This window comes from Colossoma macropomum, unplaced genomic scaffold (genome assembly GCF_904425465.1).
Source record: "Colossoma macropomum unplaced genomic scaffold, Colossoma_macropomum, whole genome shotgun sequence".
NCBI lineage: Eukaryota > Metazoa > Chordata > Actinopteri > Characiformes > Serrasalmidae > Colossoma > Colossoma macropomum.
The window spans coordinates 12,143,860-12,169,333 of NW_023494792.1; the positions used below are offsets into that span (position 1 = coordinate 12,143,860).

Sequence of the window (25,474 nt, forward strand, 5' to 3'; positions counted from 1 at the left end):
GACTACTCCATCTGTTATATGTGACTGCTGATAGAACTTCATCAATTTACTCCGCCTGCTTGCTAGCTAAATGGCTAACAAGAACAACTGCTCTACACAGTTTAAGCCAGACAAAGCAATTATTCACAGTTTTTATGTATGGTATTTTCAAACCTCTCAAAAAAATGTTTTGCATTGTGAGGTTTACATGGCTAGCTGATTAGCACACTGAGGTTAACCTAGCAGAGTGTGAGTGTGCTCAGACTGAACTACACTCCTCATTGTCCCCTGCCCTTCTGTGTGGCCTTTTCTGTGACAAATGTGTGACACATTTTCAAGGGATGAGTCAAAGTTAGCAAGGACATGTGAAAAAAGTATTGAAACAGGCTCCAGATACAGCAATGGAGGATATAAAAGCTGAAAAAAGAGGGCATAGTAAGAAAGAAAATATAAATCGCAGGACAAAGAAAAGAATATTTAATTATTATACATTCGGTTTAGCAAACACAGTAAGATCTGACATCTAAAACTAAGCCGTTACACAGACCTGACGTACTCTGGCTGACAAATTGAAGAGAGAATGATGAGGCCTCACTGTGTGTAGTATATTACAATGTGAGCAGTGATCTGGATCTACCAAAATCAACACATCAATTTGCCTTGGCTACTTCCAGCTCCTGTAGATTCACATTGGAAATAGATGTAAGAGGCACCTTTGATGCTGAAAGTAATGAACCCAAACATATTTCTTTTTAGTTTCCGCCGAGCAACCAGAAACTAGATCCAGATGGATGGACTCAAGCTGCTGTTGAATAGAAGCCAGATCTGCTAACATTAGGCTGTTAGCAAATTCACTCTTCTCCTGCTTTCAAGCTTCCAGGCTCAACCTCAAAGGATAGATTAACAGGAAAGGCTATGGACGTCCCCCAAGGGAGTATGGGTAGGCATGGGCCCATATGCGCATCATTATTGCGCTGAAGTCAAGAAACTATAGCCTTGAATGTTCCAGTGAACAGATATGCTTAAGAGTCTGGTGAAGTACAATGGTGGAGGTTATGATAGAAGATTAGGTTTAACCACCCTAAAGTAGGGATGACTGCTAGACGAATCTCAGAAGACTCTCCTGAGGTTGGGAAAGGGGAGAATGGGTCATTTTCTTTACATACCAATGCACAGAGACTGATTATTCTGCCACATGGTGGTTTGGAGAAGAGGAAAGAGACCTACTGTTCCATGGCACAGGAAATGCCTTTTCTGAACCAACCTCACTCAGATTCAGCTCCTCCGCTGACTCATAAATAAGCAATCTGGGGAGAAAAATCCTCACTGATCTCTGGATTGAATAAATACACCCGGAATATGAACTGGACAATGGAGAGCTTCATTTTATAAAATACAGTAAAGTCATTTAAGATGTAACAAATTAGACAATGTTATCATAAGATCTTACAAACTCATTGAGAGTAGACGGAGTGGATTACCTGAAAATAACTCGATTAAGCCTATTAGGCTGTAGTCTACTTCTGTCAGAGACCAACATGAACTGCAGGACCAGCCTTATGATGCCCTTAGAAGCTAGAGTAGTAGCTCCTGTATTCCATATACATTTTAATATACATATATTTAATAGTACAATTAAAGCTAGCAATGTTCAAGTCAATCATTTGTGAAAATACATATTAAAAAGTTCAGTCATGCATTACTTCCATGTGTGTCCAGGAGCTCCCAGAGCTGATCTTGGACAGTTTTCTGGAGCTACTTTCTGTCTTCTTCTTCTTCTTCTTCTTCTTCTTCTTCTGCTTGAGTCAGGCTTTAATAGAGAGTTTAACAAGACTCTTTAAGAGCCCCCTTCCAAGTCTAAAGCCTCTGAGACCAAGATTAAGGCTAAAGATTGAGGTATTCGTGCTTGAGCCTATTCAGTCTCGTGCCGTGGCTGCGGACGATGAGGGAGATGAGCTCGTGCTTGTCCTTGAGCCCCGTGGAGATGACCAGGGTGTCCTGTAGGGTTTGCCTCACGCTGTTCACGGGACTCACGAAGTTTCTGGCGAACTCCTGCTCCTCCCGTTGCTCGGCGTCTTCGCCCTGCTTAAACTTCACCTCCAGCTCCAGCAGCGACTTCTCCACGCTGGAGAACGCCTCGGAGATCTGGTCCAGCTCCTTCCTCAGGTACGTCCCGTACGTGTCCTCGCCGTCCAGGTCGTGAGAGATGGTCCTGCCGAGGCTTTCCAAAACCCTGGCCGAGTCCTCCACTTGCTGTTTGAGGAGAATGAACTCGTGGCGGACCGCCGTGTCCCTGTCCTCCTCCTCGCCGCATGGTCTGCGGTCCAGCCACTTGAAGAGCATCTGGCATTTCTCCGGGTCCTCCGTCTCCTCGTAGTCGCCATCCGGCACGAAGAAGTGGTGGAAAGTCCCGTTGGAGATCTCCGGCTGTAGAGGACCCTCGTACACCGCGTTATAAAGAGGGAACAGCAGAGCCAGCAGCAGCGGCCAGAGGAGAGCGCCCATGGTGGCCGGTGAGAAGAAGGCGCTCGAGGCTTTAGCTGCTCTTGCTCTCTCTCTCTCAGAGGGCATGGAGCATGGGGGGAGTGGAGCCTTCGTACACCCACTCAACTCCCAGCCTCTCCCTGTCCACACACACGCACACACACTCTCCCACATTCTCTCACACCAGCCTTATTTACCTTACCGGCTACTTAAAGGAGAATTCCAGAGATTTTTTTTTTTAAAAGTTGTATAATTCAATTGTTGAGATGTAAACAGAGTCATTTAGAGTGGTTTGATGTGAAATGGTTCATTGTAAGAAACGTACCAACTTGGATTTCTTTACAGTGGTGCTGATAGGAACCAGGGGTTGCCATGTCTACAACACAGATATAGCCATTTTATTTACTATTCAAAACAACCAGTGAACCCACGTGTTTTTATATATAGTGCAGATAATGATAAAATAGTGGTACATCTGACAAAAAATGTGGGACTAACAATGTACTTTTCCACCATAAATGGATTAAAAATACATTTTAGGCCAAAACATTTTAGGCCAAGTATCGCAAAATCATGTCTCAAGTATCAGGCAATGTGTTCATAGCCATAGCAGGAGGGAGCTCTTAGAGGGATTAAACTCTTTAGATGTCTGGTTCCTATCACCACCACTGTGACTCGGTTTCTCTATAATGGAACATTTCACATCTAACCTAATAAAAATAACTTTATTTACATCCACAAAAGCCATGTTAAAAGCCCTACAGTTCAGCTTGTTTAGATCTGTGCACTGTCCTATCCTGTCCAATTTAGCCATCTTCTCTTACCACAAGTCCTGAATTCTTTTGGACATTTGCATTATTTTATGAATTGCAGCTGTGTTTGCTGATGCCAGAGTTAAATAAAGCACACTGAGAAAACACTTGAATATGTGAACTATATCTGATATGTAACGCCTGACTTAAAAATCATTATTTTAGTTGAGTAATATCAGCTACTTTCACTTTTCTGTGTTTTGATGTTCTGATGAAGTCAGTGCTGATGTGTCGCTTGTGTATGGGGGAGATCCCACAAAAAAAAGTTTGCCCTTGTCCACATGTTGAAAGGCACCAAGAGCACAAAAACAGCCATTCAACAAGAAAAGTCTCAAAGCCCTCCCTGGCGGTTGACTGACTTCAATGAAACCAGATAAACACAAAGTCAGATATTTCAAACAGCCTCACAGAAAGAGCAAATTGTAAACAAATGCTTCAGCCCAGCGTGAACGCTTCATCAGCAGTTTAGGTGCCAGAATAAACAATGAGTCAGAGGACAAATTCTGTGAAAACATTTAAGAGGTCACAGAGAAACATTACCAATTAAATGTAGGGTGATAGTGAAAATAAACCGTATGTGGTAATGACTTCAGTGTTACAAGGATTGTTTAACCTTGGGTGCAATCTAATTCCTCTTTCTAATAATACCAGCACTGTACTGTTTGGTTTCAGTACATGTTTTACGTGTTTCCTTCAAAGCAGTTCGATTCGCATATAATGAAAAATAAGATACCTAGGATGGGACTAACGGCTAATGGTTAATAGCTAATGTGTTTCCTCGTGCGACACATGCCTTTACACATACTATCAGCAGTTTTCAACATGTCAGAAACATCCTTCAAATCATTCACTGAGTTAGTTTCTCAATCACAGAGGAAGACTTGAAACAGCTGCCTTTACATTCAGAAGACCATTAGAGCTCACTGCAATATTGTAGTTGTACTGACTGATCTACTATGGCTCTCCAGGATCATTCTGTTGGGACGTTCCAAGTATGGGACTATGTGGTATTTGCCTGCCTGTTTGTGGTTTCTTCAGGTATTGGAGTCTTCTTCGCTGTGAAAGAGAGGAAAAAGGTCTCATCCAGGGAGTTCTTGGTTGGGGGCCGTGAGATGACCTGCGGTCCAGTGGCGCTGTCCCTGACGGCCAGCTTCATGTCAGCAGTGACTGTTATTGGAGCTCCGTCGGATGTGTACCGCTTTGGGGCCTCGTATGTTATCTTTGGCATCGCCTACACGTTTGTGGTCATTTTAACTGCTGAGCTCTTCCTTCCTGTATTCTATCGCTCAGGCATTACGAGCACTTATGAGGTACAAAAAACTTGTGGAAAAGTTCTCTGGAAAATAGTTTTGTGAAAGCATTTAATGGGTAATTGCAGTGTGATGCTATGTTGGCCTCTATTGAGAAATGTATAGGCTGTCATATTTCTGTCAAATCCACACCATGTTAGGCACTGATGGAAGCTACGTGGATTTCAACAGAATGTGTGCTTTCTTTCTAACAGTATCTTGAGCTACGCTTCTGTAAACCGGTCCGTGTAGCTGCTACTCTCATTTACATGGTGCAAACGGTGAGTTCAGTAAAACTGGTCACCTATATACATATCCAAAAGTCAGACCACTAAAAGAAATGTTTCTGTTTTTCATTATTTTTCAATTAGTACAATATTTGTACAAATTATATTGTCTGTGTAATGATTTGGGTAAAAAAATTGAATCTTTGAACTTCATGTGAATTATGGAATTTCTTAGTTGGTGTCCGCTTTTGCTTTAATGAAAGTGAGCACTCTAGGTAGCAAGGACTCAAAATTGTGCGTGAAGACTGTAAGGCATAGATCAAATCCACCTGAGAATCGTCTGAACACATAAGATTGGGATTTTAAGAGGTTTAAACAAAGATCAATGTGGTCTCAATGTGGACATTTGGTCCCCACTGTAAAATGACAGCTAATTACACTGAAAAAAGTAATGCGTTAAATTTACTTGATTCAATTCTCAGTCATTTCCACATGAATAAAATAAATGACATCATAAGTTACTGCCAGAAGGAAGTAAACTAAAAGACAAATTATGTTGATGTAATGTATTTTAGTCATGTGGAAATGATCAATTCAGTGCATACTTTTTCAGTAAGTTTGTGACAAAAGACAAGTTTAAGAGCTCTGTTTTTAAAACCTCACAGATTCTGTACACAGGAGTAGTGGTGTATGCTCCAGCTCTAGCTCTTAACCAGGGTAAGTTATTCATTTAACAGCACAACAGATATGTAGGCCTTACAGTACTACTGATGAATTCATGCACTAATTAAATCTTTAATGTCACAGTCACTTTGCATATTAATGTAATGATAGCTTGGTCAAAACTAATTATTCATTTCCAAACGTTTTCTTGTAGTGACAAAGTTTAATCTATGGGGGTCCATAATTGCCACCGGTGTCGTCTGTACTTTCTACTGTACACTGGTGAGTGGGTGGGGATGGCAGTTGCCTTTTATGCTGATGTAAGGTAGTTTTTTTCAGTTTCTCTTGTAATGATTATAACTAGGATTTTATTAGTGGAAGCAGATCCTAGTGTTCTACTTACATAAACATTAAACCTGCATGTTGTGTGTGTGTGTGTGTGTGTGTACGTCACAGGGAGGACTAAAGGCTGTAGTGTGGTCCGACGCGTTCCAGATGGTGGTCATGGTGGTGGGTTTTCTTACTGTGCTGGTGCAGGGCTCAGACAGAAGTGGAGGAATTGTCGCAGTATGGAAGACAGCACAGGCTGGAGATAGACTAAACGTGTTTGAGTATGTCTCACCTAACCTGTCCATAATCCGAAAGTTTGAGATAATCTCAACAAAGTAAACTGGGTGGGCAGCAATCTGTCTGCAAATGCGCATGCTTTGTGTTTTAGTGTAGCAGGATTAACCACATAAACTCTAATAACTATTCGTGGGTGATATGATGATATCAATTGTTATTTTGATCTATTATGAGGCAATATGCTTTTCTGAACATGTCATTAGTATCATCAGAACACTGATCACCTGCATACACAATGAAAGCATAATGAGGCCTGTTTACCTGAATTTAGTGCAACATAATACGTGAAATGTTTAATAACAATTGGCCTCATTTACCAACTGTTCTTATGAAGATTCTGATATTTAGCAATGTTTTCTTATTTGGGATTTGTTTATAGGTAAGAACAGAATCTACACTCACTCAAGAGCACAAAGGGGCAGGTGGTTGTTCGGTTTAAGAACACGTCATACACCTTTCTTAGGACCTTTCTCAATAACAAATTTAAGAAAAAACTTAGGAAGATATTGGTGAATGGCCCATTTATTATGTTTATGGTTTTTGAATGTGGCATTACTGCTTTTTTGTTAGTTCTGCCTTTTCAAACTTCAGAAAAAAATTAATAACCATGATGCATATTGTGTAGCGTCTTCAAGTATTGTGACTTACCTTATATATGAGCTTTACGGAATAATACATTCAAAAATGAATTAACGAATAATAATACTAGAGTTGAAGTAATCCTAGAGGTTAATCTACACTCTTAAAAATGAAGGTATCTAAAGGGTGCTTTGCTAGGATGCCGTAGAAGAACCACGTTTGATTTCCTAAACAACCTTTCAGTTGGTGGCTCTTTAAAGATTCATTTTTGCAAATGAGTTCTGTGAGTGTGAAGATCCCCCACATAAAGGTTCCATAACAATTGCTAAGCAAAAGTCTTACCTAAGCAAATTGTTTACAACCATTTATCTCAGCAAATAACATTAGAATAAAGAGAAGTAAACATAAATACAATTAAAAGTAACAAGAAATTTTGTTGTTTTAGTAGTTGATATTTTGTGAGGTGCTTGGCAGAACCCAATTTTGGTTCTAGGTATCTCCTCGAAGCTACCAGCTATCACATGGATTCATTAAATTCCACCACAGCACACCTAATTTAACTGAATTAAGTGTTGATTAGCCAAACCAAGGATTGGATGATAACTTCAATTAATTCTGGTTTGCCACAAGGAGACTTTAGAAATGGTTAAACGAATAAATACTTTTTGTATTCATTTTAAAATTAGTCTTTTTTACTGAGCAACTAAATGATTACCACCAAAATAAATGGATTTATTAATTGTAAGACTTGCAGTAATGTAAGTCCAAGTTAAGCACCAAGTTAGAACCTTTTTGTTGTTAAGAGTGTATAGTGTTGTAAGATGTGTATTGTTTCTCTAGCTTTGACCCCAGTCCTCTTAGGCGTCACACATTCTGGACGGTCACCATAGGGGGCATGTTCACATGGCTGGGCGTCTATGGTGTGAACCAGTCCACCATTCAGAGGTGTATATCTTGCCGGACGGAGAACCATGCTCGCTGGTGAGTTTAGATCAACTTGTATAGGTAGCAGTCCCACTGTGAAGAGAAATACCAATCAGAATGACCGTTAAAAGAGGAATACTCTCTCTGTCTCTCTTCCTCATCCTCAGGGCTCTGTATCTGAATCTGGTGGGCCTCTGGATGATTCTGTTCTGTGCTGTGGTCTCAGGACTCATTATGTATGCTTTCTACTCCCACTGTGACCCCTGGACAGCTGGCTATGTGTCAGCTCCTGACCAGGTAACACTCTCAGTCTGTTATACGTCATATTGTCTGGACTCTTTCTCAGTACTTCATGCCTCAAAACTAATTTTACAAGATACTTAAACACGTACATTTGTAAACATCTTTGCAGCTCATGCCATACTTTGTACTGGATATATTGGGCAGTTTTCCAGGCCTGCCCGGGCTGTTTGTGGCATGTGCTTTCAGCGGGACCCTCAGGTAAATAAGCTGGTAAAATTTTCCTACACAGACACATAGTTATACTTGTTGTATGTTTCGTTTTGTATGTGCCTATTATGCTAATCTCAGTTTATTATGGGTTACAATGAACTTTCCAGTATGATTCTAAATCACTGTTTTAGCTGAGCCATCAGTTCCACAGCCTTCAAAATCCTGAACAGAGAAATGAATTCCTGCTATTTGTGGCTTTCAGCACAGTGGCTGCCAGTATCAACGCTCTGGCCACAGTGACGTACGAGGATTTTGTGAGCCAGTATTGCAGAGACATTTCCAGCCGGGCTGCTACCTGGATCAGCAAAGCACTGTGTAAATACAGCCCTTTAAAATTACTTCTTTCACCAGGTTCAGCTGACTAAGCACAAACTTACTTGTGACGAGAGCTAAAATAATCGAGCGTCATGAACAATTAGAGTGATGTAGAGCACCTTGTGTCCTTCATCTGCTACATATGTGCATGTCTATGGTTACAGCAGCACACTGAAGTATGCATGCTACAGTAAAGGTTTGCAGACACTATGAATTAAAACCTGAGACTTCTCTGGAAAAGTCATCAAAACATGAGACAGATCACATGAGACTGCGACCTCAATTAGGAGGGGCCTGTATAAATATTATTCCACCAGGAGAAGCCGAGAAACAGTCAGAAATGGTCAGAAATGAAAGTGTCATAGCAAATCTGACCGTGGAAGTTTTATCATAATAGTTCGCTGTCAGAGCACATTGCAGGATTATATCTGTGAACACCTGAAACAGCAGTGAACGATGTAAACATGACTTCACTGTGGCACCCCAGGGCTATGGACACAAGAGACAGAGGCGTAATGTTTCGAAACACTAACGTGTCAAGGTTGCTGCTTTTAGAAAGGACAATGTGAAAGAGAAAAGTGAATTAACTGTATATTACTGAATACTCAAGATGCTATCCAGCTAGGTTGTCTCCATACCACAGATAGGTCAAGCCAAAGGACTTACCTTATCTGTTGACAGATTTTATGTTTGTGACCTGCAGGTGTGGTGTTTGGAGTGGCCTGCACCAGCATGGCGGTGGCAGCATCATCCATGGGGGCGATTGTGCAGGTGAAAAGGGGTATCATTTACTGTTACGCACATGTTTGATTCTTCTAATATAGGGGTGTCTTATCCATAAAGAGCTGATGTGGTTGTAGGTTTTCATTCCAGCCAAGCAGGAGCACACCTTAAGTATCTGAGAATGGAGACCAATAAATTAACCATGTACAATCAAGTTTGCTCTTGTTTGATTGTAATGTATACAGTGGGATTCAACTGTACATTAGTCTTACACTAGTGAAAATGCTTCTATTTTACTTCTATTTTTCTAGTTTAATACAATGTTTTTTTTTATTACAAATAATATTATCAGCGGGCGGCACGGTGGCGCAGTGGGTAGCGCCTCACAGCAAGAATGGCCTGGGTTCGGTTCCCGGCCGGGCGACTGGGGTCATTTTTGTGTGGAGTTTGCATGTTCTCCCCGTGTCTGCGTCGGTTTCCTCCCACAGTCTAAAGACATGCTGAATTGCCCCTAGGTGTGAGTGTGTGTGTGAATGTGTATGTCTGTCTGTCTGCCCTGCGATGGACTGGCGACCTGTCCAGGGTGTATCCTGCCTTCCGCCCAATGACAGCTGGGATAGGCTCCAGCACCCCACAGCGACCCGGAAGGATAAGCGGTTTAGATGATGGCTGGATGGATGGATAATATTATCAGCATAATAGTTTGAGCGAAAAGTAGAATCTTGATGTTTACATGAATTTAAGAATTTCTTAGTGTTTGGTATGTCCCTATTTTACTTTAATGACAGTGTGCACTCTTCACATGTTTGTGCAAAAGCCTCTGAGGAGTAGATCAAATCCACCTGAGAGTCATCTGAACATTAGCTTTAGTGGAAGGACTAGCCAAAAAAATCTGACCTTTTTGTACAATGGCATTAATTTGGTCAATGTCACAAATTTGCTTTGTAACCCAGAAATGAATCTTAAATATTTCTTCTTCATTTTACATTTACAAAATTGTAAAAAATTATGAGATTTAAGATTTTCAATATGGTCTCAGACTTTTGGACTGTACTTGCAGTCACATTGACCTTTTGTGGATTAGCTTGAACATGTCTGTCCTAAGACACATCACATTGAACAACAAAAACAAAAAGTGCATTGAGCACAGCAGCTGCTCTTTACATTGTGTTGAATTTTAATGATCACTTGACCAACGTGCTCCAAAATTGCTTGAAATAAAATGTCATTATGTTAACTGGCATTAAAAGTAACAGATGTTCTTGCCTTTTCCTGTAAAGTTGCTATTTTGGAGATACACGTGTTTTGGAAAGTAAGATCTGCTGTATTTACCTCCATGTCTCTGCTCTGGGTGCTTCTCCTGTGCTCCAGGCTGCTCTTAGTATCCATGGTATGTGTGGAGGACCCATGCTGGGCCTGTTCTCTCTAGGAATCCTCTTCCCTTTCATAAACTCTAAGGTCAGTTCAGACCCACAGTGCAGATCGCTAGCAAACACAGCATATTCAAATTACATTTTAAGCTTGACAAAATTACACAACTCTTGGTGGTGTAAATCTCTGACTTTGCAAGAGTTTGATTCAATTACAGTCTTTTAGGAAGCGATTCAGTGTATCATTCCGTTTCATTCATTTGCTAAGTCGCTAAGGCGCAAACAAATTCATTTTGAGTGGTTTTGGTATGAAATGCTCCATTCTACAGAAACTTGCCAAGTCAAAATTGTTAACAGTGGTGATGATAGGAACCAGACATGTGAAGCATTTAATGCCTCTAAAAGCCTTCTCACAGAAAGCTGTAACATGAAATGGTTATGAATAAATTGCGAGGTATTGCCTTATGATAGATGTTTGATGCACAATTATAAGACAAACTATTCAGACTTACCACTATTTTATTACTACCAATATTAGATATAAAAACTCAGGTTCACTGGTCGCTTTGGGTAGAAAATAAAATGATTATATTTGTTGTAGACAATGTGACATCTGGTTCCTATCACCACCACTGTAAAGAAATCTGAGTAGGTCATTTCCTCTATAATGAACTATTACACATCAAAACATTATGAATTCATTTGTTTACATCTCAGTGACTGAACTGTGCAGAAATTGAAAAAAATTAGTGGAATTCCCCTTTAACCCTAAGAGTTTCCTTATTTACTTTCCGCTTACCTTTATGACAAAGTGGTTCAGAAAGGCACGTGGCGAACACAGTGCATCAGTACCTAACCATGGCATGCTGTGCTGTGTGTGGTCTGTGTTTAGGGAGCTATAGGAGGTCTGCTGCTGGGCACTACTTTGTCCTTCTGGGTAGGAGGGGGAGCCTTCATCCACCCTGCTTCCCCCAACTACACACAGCCCCTGTCTCTGAGCACTGAGAACTGTACTCTACTGAACACTACAGCTGCTGCAGTCACACCAACACCTCTACTAATGAGCACACCTGACAGCTCAGACAGGTACAGCAGCCTATTTTTCATTATTGAAAGAAAACCTTGTATTTCAGAAGCAGTAACTCTATTCAGATTCAGCACCTCTCTCTCTCTCTCTCTCTCTCTCTCTCTCTCTCTCTCTCTATCTATCTATCTATCTATCTATCTATCTATCTATCTATCTATCTATATATGCATAATTCAGTTCTTGAGATGCAACATATGGAATGCTGATACTGGCAAATTAGTGGTCAATCTAAAAGAAAAGGAGTTTTCTTTGGGTAATATTCTGTCTTAAAACACAAGATAATAAAAAACTCATTAAGTACATTACATAACATATTATGAAGAAGAAACAAATTATGTTTGAAAAGAAACAATATAAATAAGAACAAAATATGGGCAAAACATGCATCTGCTGCCCATGTATTAGTATTTGTTAATATCAGTGGATATAAAAGAATTACAAAGAGCTTTCTCACTGACAACCAAAGCTGTGATTTTAACACTGCTGTAAAATGAATCTGGTCTCCTGTGTGATGTCCAGGTCTGTTCTGGCTGAGTCCTGGTACTCCATGTCCTATCTGTACTACAGCACGGTGGGCTTTCTAGCCACAGTTATAGGAGGCCTGCTAATCACACTGCTAACAGGTGAGTTGTGTAACAAATGTATGTGTGCTAACTACAAGACACATACATTAATCGCTGGCTTCGTCCTGTCAGTCACAGGCTAATCACAGACAGATAGAAAATACTTATCACACTCAGTATGACTAGTCATGTTCAGTACATAGGACTTTTAAAAATACTTCACCATGGCTATACATTATGTGTTATGTTTCTGCTTTTGTATTAATATTATTCACTGGTCGGGCCTGTGGTCTTTGTGTTCAGGCCCTTCTAAGCCTCAGGAGGTGAAGCCAGGGCTGATTCGGCCAGTGTGCGACCTGTTCTGTTTCTGCTCAGAGAAATACAGGCACTTTTGCTGGTGTGGGGTCAATCATGCAGAGGAGAAAGTGGTAAGACTCTGATTTACACTGTTTGAATCGAAGTGTGTCGTTAAGTTTTGACCAAACAAATGCTGACTCTTTTCTTGCTCAACGTAACAGGATTTGGATGCTATGGGGTTTGGAACAGCATGGGAGAATTACCCAGACCAGGACAAAATCACAAAATCAACAAATGGCAAGAAGCGCAGTTACACCTTACAGAATGAGGCTTACATTAATGCTGCTTTTGTCCCAGACACCAGCAGACCAAGTTCTGTCAAAAGTGTAACCAGTGGAAAAAATACTCAGTAATAAAAAAAAAGCATTCTAAAATATTTAATTCATTCAACACCAAGTCAAAACCAAAAAACACTCCACCCACTTTAGTTAAAAGATACAATCAATGATTTATTACAGAAAAGAGTGATATCCAAATTTATGTTACAGCTTTTTTTGTACAATTTTATTTCCATACTCTTTTTTTACATGTAAACAGGGATGGTGTAAACAAAGCACGTTGCTGATACCATTTATGTCACCATAGTTTTGAGTACAAATAATGTGCTGTGCTGTTGTACTGAAACATTCCACACTGTTCAAAATGGACTCTTAACTGGACTTTCCCCAGCTAATTTGCTGAGATCAGAGGTCAGAGGGCTGTTTTTTGTGTAATCTTATTAACTGTATACCATTGAGTGAGCACCTATTGCCACTGTTATATATCACCCATCACACCATTGCAATTTTGCATATCACTCTCTTGCATAATGCATATTAAGAAACTCTCTCATAACCACACTCAGCCTTAAACCATGTTACATATCAACCATACCCATTGCTTTTTCTAGGAAACCTGATTTTGAAAATAACTGAAATGTTCAGTCTTGTGTGCTAGACGGAAGCATTTGGTACAATAACAAGTGCTCTTCTTCCTAATGAATAAACATGTTTGAAGTATTGATTATATCGCTGTGGCATATTGCATGCTTTACTCACTGCGTAAAAACTTTTTTTTTGTTGTATGTTTTTGCCAGTTATATGGATACTGTGTATACAACAAAGTGTTGTCACCAGATACTGAAGAATGACATTCACTAATGACACAGCCTTAAAAAACAGGTGACAGAAACATTAAAGGCTGTTCACAATTCATTATTCAAAAGACACAGGTCAGTTGACCTGTCCATGCTCCGCCCATAAATGCTTTCTACAAAATAAATAAATGAATAAATAAAAAATAATAACCCAATGGGAAATTGTAGCGCACATCTTCTAGGAAAATGAATTAAAAATGCTGCTTATTTTGTATACGAGTAAAAGATTTTTGAAAAGTTTTATTAGTTTTATTAATTTTTGAAATTTTATTAGTAGCAATTATGTTTAAGAATGTGTGTAAGAATTTAGTTCATTATTCAGTAAGAACTCATGTCTTTTCCCAATTCATTTTAAAGGGATGAACATTTTTTACTAGCTAGTAAAAATTCACTTTTAACACGTGATAAATGTTAAAATAAAATAAAAAAAATCTAGAGAACTACATTTTTACTTGTAACAATTTAATTTTCACTGAATAACTGAATTAGAATATGTAATAATTTGAATTTCAACATTTCAAAATTTACTGAATTATGTTAAATTCATACTTAAAAAATTGTTCCTCTCATTAAAATAAACTAGTTAAAGCTGAGTTCATACTAATGATAACTGAATTCTTACATACTAAAATGTATCTAGTAAAATTTGGATTACGACATTAGAATTTTTTTACATGTTGAATTTTACATTTGTACTAGTACTACTGACATTTTTACTTGATCAAATAATTGTTTAAAAAGCTGTGGACTAAAAGCTAAAATTAGTTCTTTTCAATTTGCTTTGTCTCGATTAGCTAGGACAGCATAAGTTAGCTCAGTAGCATTTTAATCCAGAAACAATGTTACTGTGACTCCATTCATGGGTGGAGCTTAAATTCTGTTTCAGCCTGAACTCATAGGTGGAGCATAGACAGGTCAACTACAGTGTTTGATTGGATATTCTGATTGAACGTGAGTGACAGCCGCTCGCTGATCACGGATCAGTTTTTCTCAGGACTAAGCTTATGAGGGCCATGCAGACTCCACAGCAAAAGAGTGCACCAATACACATACGTGTTTCTCAAGGAACTCAGGATGGACGCGGCCGTCATGGCTGAGATCATGCATAGATTGCCGGTATACCACACACATCATGGCAAGAGAAAAGCATGTTACAAATCACTGTACATTTCAGCTGAAGGTACCAGAAGCCTTTTTCCACCTGAAATAGATAGATCTCTGCAGGATCTCCACGACTGGAAGTGCATTACTAAATGTTGCAATTAATTAAAAAAACCTGAAGTATTAATAAAGTAAATAATACATTTCTGTTAACTATATAACAAAGTAAATATGTACATTTTTTGTTACGATTTTGCCTTAACTGGAAATAAAAGGAATGACTTCACATTTTGAAAGTATGTTTGTTGCAGAACAGATTTTGTGCTATATTGTGTAGTGTGGACCCAAACCAGGCTAGCATCTCATTGTGTTGTGTTGTTGAGGTACATGAAAACAAGCCATGCTTTAGTTTAAAGTGCTCTTTCCTCTCTATGATGTGGGTATGCCTTAATATCCATGCAAATAGAAAGTGCAAAAATATCTACCTTACAAAGCAGATTTAGGTCTAATAATGAGCTGAGAAAACATGATATCGACTCGTTATCGCCTGCAGACGTTGACGGGCCTGAGGAGAACAGATATATTGATTTGGGTTGTGGGAGAGAAGAGTGAGAAACATGCTAGCAGCATTCTGTTCATTAGCTCTACAAAAGACACACACACACAGACACACACACACAGTCCCGTGCTCTTTCTCTCTCTCTCTGTCTCTCTCTCTCTAACTCACACACACAGACATGCATACACACACACAGCAAATGTAAAACTGATACAAACTGTACAAATTACAAAAGAAATCAGAGAAGCAATGAAAGAAAACAGCAACCAACACAAACTTTTCCACAGCATAAGAAGCCAACAGGTAACATAAAATAAAGGTTTGTCCTGATTTTGTCGATTTATATAACATATTTCAAGCAAATGCTACTCCTCTCTAGTACTATTAGAGAAAGATCTTTTATGTTACACTTAAATGTGTTTTCTATGGGCCTGAAGTCTCCTTACTTCCACAACAGACTTAAATCACCAGCACTGTCTTACAGTCAGCTCCATAATTATTGGCAACCTTTTAACCAAATGGGTAAATGTGTATGGGTAGATGGGTAAAAATGTGATTAAATTAAGTTAAATTAAGTTAATTAGCACAATCTTGCCCTGAAATGATGAGAGAAATCTAACATCTAAAATTATTGCAAAAAAACCTAAACGCTCCTCTACCTCCTTCTCTCTAAATTTTTTCCTGCAAATTTTAGAGTACACTTTTCAATTTATTTGCTGAACTACACATACTGGAAAAAAATAAACAGAACATATTAAATGTGCTATAATCTTTGTACATTAAATTCCCCATGGGTCCCGGGTCTTCTCTCCTGGACTGTCCTTTTCATCTTACCACATAGGAGGTTTCAAGATACTGGGATGGCCATGTCAAAAGCATCAGTCTGTGGTCATTTAATCATTTTGTGTCTGTTTTGTATCACTTTTCAGCTGGAAGATACAAGCCCAACTCAATTTTCTGGCAGAACCAGATTTTCATTTAAAACTTCTTAGTGCTTCATGAAGTCCATGATGCCGTGCATATTAACAAGGTTTCAAATGCTTTCGGAGAAAAAACATCTCTAAAACATCACAGATACTTCACAATACGTAACAGTAAGAATGGGGTTCTTTTGTATAACTATCCTTCCTTCTGAGCCAAACCCACTTTTAGTGTTTGTTACCAAAAAGCTCTATTTTTCTTTCACCTGACCATAGAACCTGGTGGTGCAGTAGTGTCTCAACAACTTCAAATGCTTATGTTTGTGGTTAGAAGAAGTAAAGTGCTTCTTCTGGTATGCCTTCCAAAGAGATTGAGCCAATAAACCACAAAGCCAAGACCTTTTTACCAAGGATGCCAATAATTATGCAGTTAACTGTATCATGGTGAAAGACAAGAATTTCTTTTTATCCACCACACTTATAATGTAGGCATGGATGAGTGGATCACGTGCAACTGCAGGCACATGTAGCGTACACCAAATTGTTCTGGATCACAATTCAAACCACATCCAAGCACAGCTGCACTCTGTCAACACTGTCATGTTCATACCAAACAGAGTATATAAAGCCAGGCATCTGGACAAAGACGCAACTTCTTTTTACAAAAAGAGAAAACAGAAGAATAAAAAAATCATAAATAAATTTAGAGAAATCTACAAAACATTGGAAAATTAAAAGTACCATCATTCTGCCAAGGTTTATGGTTTGCTTTACCCTAAACAAAATGACCTATTAAAACATCTGCATGCTATTTCAGGGTGATATACAGTATATTCTATAGATATACATATATTTATATTATAATTCATATTTTTAATTGCTCTCTTTTTGCATAAACAATGTCTTTTTTTTGGTAGTCACATTACCAGAATAGTCACATTTGTAAGAAGAGTAGGTGTGAGATGCTGGCGAGCGGTGAAAGGGACAAAGCCAGTCAGTGCCAGAGCATTCAGAGGAGTATCAAACAGGGTCAAAGAGGCAAACTGCACTGAGAGAGAGATTCAGACGGAGTCCGGATGATAGCGGGACACTAGCTGCCAGTGAGAGAGAGAAAGAGAGAGAGAGAGAGAGAGAGAGAGAGAAGAAAGAGTCAGAAAGATGTAAAAAGAGAACCAAGAGAAAGAGTGAGAGTGAATGATAAAGGGAGAGAAAGATAAAGATAAAAAAGAAGAAAAAGAGAGAATGACAGAGGCTGAAGCAATAGAGAGTGAGAGAAAGGCAGAAAAAGAGAAATTAGAGAGACAGAGAGAGAGAGAGAGAGAGAGAGAAAGAGAGAGAGGGAGAGAAAGGGAGAAAGAGAGAGAGGGGGAGAGAAAGAAAGAGTGAAAGAAAGAATGATAAAGACAAAAGAAGACAACCAAGAGAAAAAGTGAGAGAGAAAGATTAAAAAGGGAAAAAGAAAGAGAAATAGAGAAATAGGGAATCAGAGAAAGGAAGAAAGAAAAAGAGAAAGAAAGAGACAGAATGACAGAGCAATATATAGTGAGAAAGAAAGGCAGAAAAAAGAAAAATTATAAAGAAAGAGAGAGGACAGAGAGAGAGAGAGAGGGGAGAGCGCTAAGAGGAATGACGAAGGGCCGTGTTTTGAGGTAGAAAACCCCAAAGCCATTCGTCTGCATAGTAAACAATACAATTGCACAGGCGTCCCGTTCCCTTTAGAAAACTGTGACGCGGTAGAGGAGAGAGCGAAGCTGGAAAAGGCCAGGTCAGGAAACAGCAGTTGTGGGCAAAGAGACAGTCAAAGTGCCAGGATCCAAGCCAGAGCGGCCACATTCAGCTAAAAAAGCTCAGCGGGTGGCCAGGGGGAACAGAGAGGATAATGGGAGGACCTCGGGCGAGTCATGTGACCCAGGGGAGGACTTTTGTGCAGAACAGGATTGCCCACTCCAGTAGGGTGGGGCCTGTCCCTGGTAAAGCTCCACCCTTACAAGTCTCACAATCTGATCCATCAGTGGACTCATATAATTCAGTAAAGCTAGCCACCCAAAGCTGCAGGATGGACATGCAAATGAGTGCGTGTATTCTGCAAATATGCTGCCTTAGTGTGTTTCCTGCATGGACGTTCACTGAAAGTCCACGTCAGTGCCTTTATACATCTGTGTGCTCTCACATGACGGTGTGTGTTTTAGTGTGTACATGTGTGAGTGTGTATGATATGTCAGTCTGATAGGCACAGCTAAGGCCACTCATGGTGATAACGTTTGCCGTTTTTCTTTCTCTCCTTCTGCAGGTGCTCCAGCTCTGCTTCGTACATCATCTCCTGCATCAGGTACTTCTCCCTTCGCATGCGCTCACAAAGGTCTTTAGGCATGTCTGGGATCAGGTGAGCAATGAAGGTTTTAATGCCGAACACCAGGTGCTGGAGACAGGAAGAACAACACACGATGACACAAAACACCCTGCATGATATGCACATAACAAAACATTCAGGACATTCAGAGGTAGATAAAAAATCTGCTCTGCTCCACTTGGGCCACTAGGACAATACATCTTGTGTATATATATATATATATATATATATATATATATATATATATATATATATATACACATATAGTAGTTTTTACTATCAACAAGCTTACTTTATTACAAAAAAGTCAGGTACTGCTTTAAAAAGGATTTTTTTTATTTTAAATTTTAATTAAAAAAATGTAATTATTAATTAAAATTATTATTAGTACCTGCTGAGCTGGTCCACCCTGATACCATCCAATCTAGGTTATGCTATTAGGTGTTGCTTAGATACTACAGTGATAATCTCTCAGTGTAACACCAGTTTATGCAACACCTTTTTTAATTTAAGACCTTATTTCATGGAGTGATATTACTTTTATTACTCACTTGTATAAGAAAAGATAACTCAGTCAGTCTGCATTGTAATTCATGTAGTTTTTAAGGGGTTTTTAAGGGGTTAATAGAACGTACCTTTATCAAGATCCAAAACGAAATAATAAGAGTATTAACCCCTGTATAAACTGTACAAACCACAAATCATGCAAACAATTGATAAATTGGACAGTAGTTTGCAACGTAGGGTGCAAAGCTAAAAGCAGACGTAACAGCCATCTTGAAGCCTGAATAACAAGCTAGACAACAGCATGCCAGAAACTACATAAGCAAGTATATTAAAGATTACCTAACAACTCAACACGGTTTAAGGCAAGTGTGTGGATCAGCTTCTTTTCCTTGTTAGCTACATTAGCCTCATAGTTCCATTACATAATTAGTAAAGTAAACTATAGTCATTAAACTTGTCTTGGCTGATTGACTATATTAAGAGTATTGGAAAATTGGATTTTTTTTCTCCCATTTCCCCTCTCTAGCTAAGCCTCCCCAAGTCACATGATATTACCAGTGCTGGGAGCGTGAAGGTCAGCACATGCTTCCTCCAAGTCATGTAAAACACCACCGCATCTTTTCAAACTACAGCTAGCGCAGTGTCATTAGACACCTCAACGCACCATTGAACTGTTATTGGATAGAGAACACTGCCAATTCGGTTATGTCAGCTAACAGACTCCCACACTTGCTAGCATCACTCTGAGTGATGGGGAGAGGGAGGGCCATCTTCCCACCCAGAGAGCATGAGGCCAACTATGCACTCTCGGACTCCCAGCCACAGATGGCTGTGGCATCGCCGGGATAAAACTTGCAATCTTCCAAAGGTCAGTGTCTAGAGCCCTCTCAGGAGCCAACTGTTGTTTTAAATAGATGCTTCCAGCAGGCAGAAAAAAACATGACTAATGAACTGTATATTATCTAGAAACTAATTTTTCGCCTGTGCTATGTGTCTGATCTCTTAGGCACCTATTGTCTAATATGAACCTTGAATTGTCGCAGAAACGATTTAGTGCCTTTGCCACCAAATATGGCCAAAAGGACAAAAGTGTAACAGTGTCAGGAAGTTTGGACCAAAATCTTGTAGTGATGTGATTACTGCTACAGTGCACTTTTAATAATCCACTGATAGGAGAGAATGTCAGAGAATGATACATAACTGCCAGCTACAAGTGGTTAGTGCTGATGGATGACCCAAGCAGAAGCTTTTTCATTTAATCTGGCATCCAAAGCACATGAACATATAATATTATACAGCCTGCCAAGAATTTGACATCATTTTGTACAGTATGACAAACTATGCATTTTAGACACAGTATTACTTTACTCCTTGAAAACTGGAGTAAATATCCAGTTATTAAATTATTATGTAGTATGAAACTATTATGCAAAGTATTCTGGGAGTTATGAATTAAGGTCTTGACTCACATACAGGCATTTAGGGGTTAATGCACATAACACGTGGTACTGATACTCAAACTGCTTTGAAGAGTCACTGTAAGTCACTCACCTCGAACACAATGATGAAGGCCAGTCTGGCGGCCAGTACATGCCAAAACTGCAGGGTGAACTCATAGGGCTCGGAGCTCCATGGAGGTTCTCTGTAGTCCCGATATCTGCAGAGTGGAACAGGACACTCAGAGCATTAAGGAAAAAATGGTTTTGGGCCAATTATTAATGAACAACATCAAGCTCAAGTCACGTGTGTTTTCTAATAGGTGATTTTTTAGGTAGTAGATTTGTTTTTGAACCAAAGAAACATGCCTATTTAAATTTTGCACAGACTGTGTTTGCTCACGTACTGGTTAGCATTTTTGAGTTATGCTCAAATTTAGCTATTTGATTCAATTGTCACCGAATGAGTCAGAACTAAAACATTTGGTAAAGTTTTGGAAGTGTTACGGTTGTTTTGTTAGTGACAAAATGGAATGTTCATTCATTTGTTTTAATAAAAGATCGTACGTTTTAAAATCTGATTTGAACCAATTTGGTAGCACGGTTCACTTATTTTTTTTAGGTACAGTATGTTTTACTTTTTCCAACACATTAAACTAAGCAAATGAATAGAAAATGTTCACTAAAAACATGTCATTTGTAAGATTGTTCCCTGTAGAGGATGGGTCAACTTATATTAATTTAGGAAATCAACAGAACATGTTATCTGACCAACAGATTAATTGTACCTGCAGTATCGCGTCTGATATTGACTTCCATTCTTTGGCTCTCCCATGTCAAACACAGACAGGCTGCTATTCATATATCCTTTCAGGCATCTGTAGACAATCACAGAATCACAGGAACACCAACACTGCATTTAACCAGAGAAAATGGAATAAATAACAATTCAAGAACACTATGCTTAAAATTCAACTCCAAATACAGATGACTTCATCTGCACTTCTTGCAACAAGCTGTGTCAATTTTGCATACTAACGATTTACAACACCACACAACTTGCAACATAAATCCACAGCATGATGTCACTACAGCATGCCAAACCAAATTATGTCTAAGCTGTCCTCAGAACGCCCTTCTTGCAACAATAATTTCAGTGCAATAAATCTTCTTACAACTTTCTTTTGCTTTAGTAACAATCTGTACTCATGCATTTTTGCAAAAACACAGCAATAGACTTTAATTCCTCTCTCCTACAACATAATCCTCTATAGCTTTGCACTATTTTCTATGTGGTCACTGAATAATAGGGTCAAGATGAGGGAGTCTGTGACATTAAACAAAAAAAAAAAAAACAGAAAAACAAACGAAGACGTGTCTTTACTGTTCATGCCGGTAGCCCTTGTCCACACAGGGCCCGTATTTGAAGGCGTACACAAAGCGAGGAATATAGTCGGAGGTGATGGCAATAACAAAGGCATTTGTAATGACAGCCACCACTCCAATGCCCTCCAGGATACCATGCCAGATACCTGCATAGAGAGGAAGGATCAGTCAAATGACACAGCAACAACTAAGACATGTAAAAAAGACCAAACAGAGCAAAAGCTGTTTCAGATTAACAAACACACGTGCTGTGCAAAAGCTGTTTCTGATCAATAGGCATAGTCTCACACAAAAGAAATAAACCAAACCCTAACTGCTGCAATTACTGTCATTAATGTTTAGAATCTTATGATGTAAACATAATATTACTTCATCGATGGAAACTGTTGGGGCAAATATTGAAAACAATTATGGAAAATGATGGAAAATAAAGCCTTCTTCAAAGGAGGAAAAGTGGGCCTGCTCATTATGATCTTAAACAGAGAATTAGAACAATCCTCAGCTGGCCAGGCAACTGAAGGTCAGATGCTATCGTCATCTCTTGCTTTGTTTCGGCTTCAAGCTCACTGAGGTGAATAACCTTGACTGATAGCTAAATGAGTGACTCCAATTAAATGGGGCAACAGGCAATAAAATCCTGCTTAAATCAAGGTCTTTAGTAACACTGTCATAGATATGCTGTGTCACATCGAAAAAAAATAACCAAGACTGATGTACAGTCTGATTTTTTGATATCAATGCATATACCGATACTTAAATTCACATACCAGTCTTCATAAAATACTTTTTTCAATACTTACTTTTTAATTACAAGCCAAAAGTGGGTGTGGTTTAAACCAGAAATTAGTGTGGGGTGGTGGAAGTGAGTATATTTTCTGCAATGGACCAATCAAGAAGCGCTGATGTTAATAACATGCACAGAGAATGTAATTTAGACAGCCAATCAGCAGTCTAGATTTTGAAACAAGCATGCCATATGGATGCTAAGGCCAACCAGTTTTGATAGAATTTTTCAATGCTTGGTACTATTGAAGTAATTCGGTCAGTACAATAAATATACTGAATTTCGATATCTACAGTTGGCTTTTTAACTCCCTTATTGCCAAGGTCATAAGAAAAGCTCATACCTTCTTGTGATATTGTTTCAGTTGTTATTAATTCTTTTTTTTTACACCATTTGAAACCACCAGGCACCCTTTACATTGTGTGGTAATCTATGATTAATGGACGAACTGAAGTTTCGAAATGAAAACCATTCAAGTTTTTTTAAGTTTCAGTAACAGATGATTTTTCCCACAGAGTGACTGCTGCAGAGAAGTAAGTTTTTTTTAAACAGTTACAATGCTTATGCTATACATCAGAATCTAATACAAACTCGTTAAGGTTTTATGCTGTAGTCACAAGTGACCCAAAAGACTCAACACACTGACCAATGTCAGTTGCTCTAGCTGGCATGGGTCTCCTCCATTGTGTTACAAACTTGTATGCGTCCAGCCTGATCTCAATGATGTTGTTGAGCAGAGCCAGCAGAGGGGCCAGAGGAAATGCTGCCACGAAGATGGTGGTGAAACCGAACTGGAGGACTGCACACAGATAAAGTCATTGTTTTTCAAATAATTTTATTAGTCACATGTGTTAGGCTGCATATGCAATACATTTTGTGAATGGGAGTTCTAATGGGTTACCTGCACTGTTCATAGCTAACGTGTGGATCTGTAGTGTGTTTAAGCAGGAAGCTGTGTTCTCCAGCCCCACTCACCCATCTCTAGGTACTCATCCACCAGGCCGTGAGCGTTCATGGGCTGCAGGTTCCAGTCTTTGTCCCACTGAGGCAGCTGCTCTTTACCCTCCACATTATTTTGTTCACCGGCCCGCCTCATCTTCCTCCGAGACCACCAGTTCTGCAACAGCCTAAACAACACACAGCATGGAGCAACCTCAGTAGCAAAATATATTACTGCAAATGAATTAACACATCGTCAGAAAAAAAAAATTATATGTCCAAAAAGGTACCTCTTTAGGGGAAGGAAAAATGTTCTTGAATTTCAATGTAAGCTAATGTAACAATTTTTGAACCATTTCTATGGAATGCATCATGAAATGCTCACACAGAGTAAATGACAGCTAGCATTTTTAACTGGTGTAAGAAAATAAATAAACTTTGAGAACTACGGGAGTGACAATATCTCTGAACAGGACTTTTTGTATTAGAGTAACTTGTGCAGGCTGCAACCGTGTTGTTCCAGAGTTAGCTGCATATCCCATGGACATAGAGGGATGCTGCTCTACACTATATTCTTTTGATATCAAATGAAAAGAAGTATATACTGACATGTTATCTGTAAAATTATAGCAAACATGTCCTATATTTTAGTAACTAAGCCAGTCCAGACAGGAATTCTGAGCAAAAGCTGCAGCGAAACACCAGGGCTATCTACAGAATATATAGTAGGCATTGCATAGATTTGTTTTTAAGAACCAGCAGCACATATAATTTGACTGAATGAAATACTGATTTGCCAAAACAGGTATTGGATGATTACACAGTCTCCTCAAGGAGAGGTTTGGAAATGGTTAAATGAGCATATGTTCAAAAAAACAATACATTTTCACAACTTCAAAATTTGATATGTTGTATTTGTACTATTTTCAATTAAATATAGGGGTTAAATGATGTGCACATTGCATTTTGTTTTTATTTACATCTTGCACAGCATCCCAACTTTTTTGGAAATGGGGTAAGTGAAAATAAGTTAACACAGCCTCAACAGGAAGCAAATTTACATGGCAATGTTCTGCTAATTTTTACATATTTTTTATAACTTTTGCACATTTGGCCACATTTTACCCCAACAGCAAATAAACAATAAAATCAACAAAATGTGTCACTTTGACTGGGGGCACAGTAACTTTTGCATATTAGCTTTTTAAATATAATTTTCTCAGATGCCTCATAGTTTTGTACAGTACTGTACTGCACATAATACACATAACATTCACTATCAGTGTCCATGATCCATCTGTGGACAGCCATACTGGAAAATTGGCAACATTTATTTTAAACTTTGCTCCTAATCATAGCTATTATCTCCTGTTCCTGGCAAGCTTCAATGCACGCACTCGGCAGGAGTGAGGTAGTGCGGCTCTTTGTGATGACGAAGACTTTGTCGGTAATGCAGCGCTAGGCAAAACCACTCGGCCATGAAACCAGGAAAGGAGGATACCCTCCCTTTCCTGTGTCCTATCACAGCTCAGCTTCACCGCCTGCACCACATCACACTGAGAAACACATCCAAACTGTGGCATGTTCTAACACAAAAAGAGAAAACAAAGCTGTAGCCCTGAACTTGTCTCCTTTTGAATCACCAACAGCCAAAATAAACATTGTTTCTTTTAAAAACAACATGAAACTACATCCCTCACCCTTTTTGGAAAACTCCTTTAAAAACAAAAAAAATCACCCACGCAAAATCTGGAGGACCAAATGGAGAGATCAGAGAGTGCAGACAAGCGAACAGATGATCATAAACATAAACAAAGCTGGTCATACAAACAAAGCCTCTAAGGC

At 39.1% G+C, this 25,474-nt stretch overlaps 3 protein-coding genes across 3 annotated transcripts in view; 1 reads left to right on the top strand and 2 right to left on the bottom strand.

Annotated features, from left to right (window-relative positions):
- Window positions 1–441: 441 nt before the first annotated feature.
- fibina (fin bud initiation factor a) lies at window positions 442–2,627 on the bottom strand. The gene has a single exon (XM_036575998.1). It carries the CDS (start codon window positions 2,548–2,550, stop codon window positions 1,864–1,866), a length of 687 nt encoding a protein of 228 aa, XP_036431891.1. The 5' UTR covers window positions 2,551–2,627; the 3' UTR covers window positions 442–1,863.
- Window positions 2,628–4,071: 1,444 nt separating this feature from the next.
- On the top strand, window positions 4,072–13,515 carry slc5a12 (solute carrier family 5 member 12). The gene is made up of 15 exons (XM_036575999.1): window positions 4,072–4,585; window positions 4,780–4,845; window positions 5,457–5,508; window positions 5,669–5,736; window positions 5,911–6,065; window positions 7,501–7,641; window positions 7,752–7,881; window positions 7,997–8,085; window positions 8,300–8,412; window positions 9,116–9,183; window positions 10,507–10,593; window positions 11,398–11,591; window positions 12,112–12,215; window positions 12,459–12,583; window positions 12,674–13,515. The coding sequence occupies exons 1-15, from the start codon at window positions 4,232–4,234 to the stop codon at window positions 12,863–12,865; spliced, it is 1,938 nt and encodes a 645-aa protein (XP_036431892.1). The 5' UTR covers window positions 4,072–4,231; the 3' UTR covers window positions 12,866–13,515.
- A 4,227-nt stretch (window positions 13,516–17,742) lies between these two features.
- Window positions 17,743–25,474, bottom strand: part of ano3 (anoctamin 3) — a 56,846-nt gene continuing 49,114 nt past the window's right edge. Inside the window, exons 21-26 of the mRNA XM_036576016.1 lie at window positions 23,666–23,817; window positions 23,337–23,489; window positions 21,905–22,052; window positions 21,309–21,398; window positions 20,636–20,741; window positions 17,743–18,646 (exon numbers count right to left, since the gene is read on the bottom strand). Coding sequence (XP_036431909.1) covers window positions 18,464–18,646; window positions 20,636–20,741; window positions 21,309–21,398; window positions 21,905–22,052; window positions 23,337–23,489; window positions 23,666–23,817 — 832 coding nt within the window. The 3' untranslated portion in view covers window positions 17,743–18,463. The remainder of the gene's footprint in view (window positions 18,647–20,635; window positions 20,742–21,308; window positions 21,399–21,904; window positions 22,053–23,336; window positions 23,490–23,665; window positions 23,818–25,474) is intronic.

Excerpts from the sequence above, each read along its gene's own strand:
- fibina (XM_036575998.1), bottom strand. The coding sequence starts at position 2,550 with ATGCCCTCTGAGAGAGAGAGAGCAAGAGCAGCTAAAGCCTCGAGCGCC.
- slc5a12 (XM_036575999.1), top strand. The coding sequence starts at position 4,232 with ATGGCTCTCCAGGATCATTCTGTTGGGACGTTCCAAGTATGGGACTAT. Across the intron at positions 5,737-5,910 it reads GTACTTTCTACTGTACACTG|GGAGGACTAAAGGCTGTAGT; the intron begins GTGAGTGGGTGG and ends TGTACGTCACAG. Across the intron at positions 9,184-10,506 it reads CCATGGGGGCGATTGTGCAG|GCTGCTCTTAGTATCCATGG; the intron begins GTGAAAAGGGGT and ends CCTGTGCTCCAG.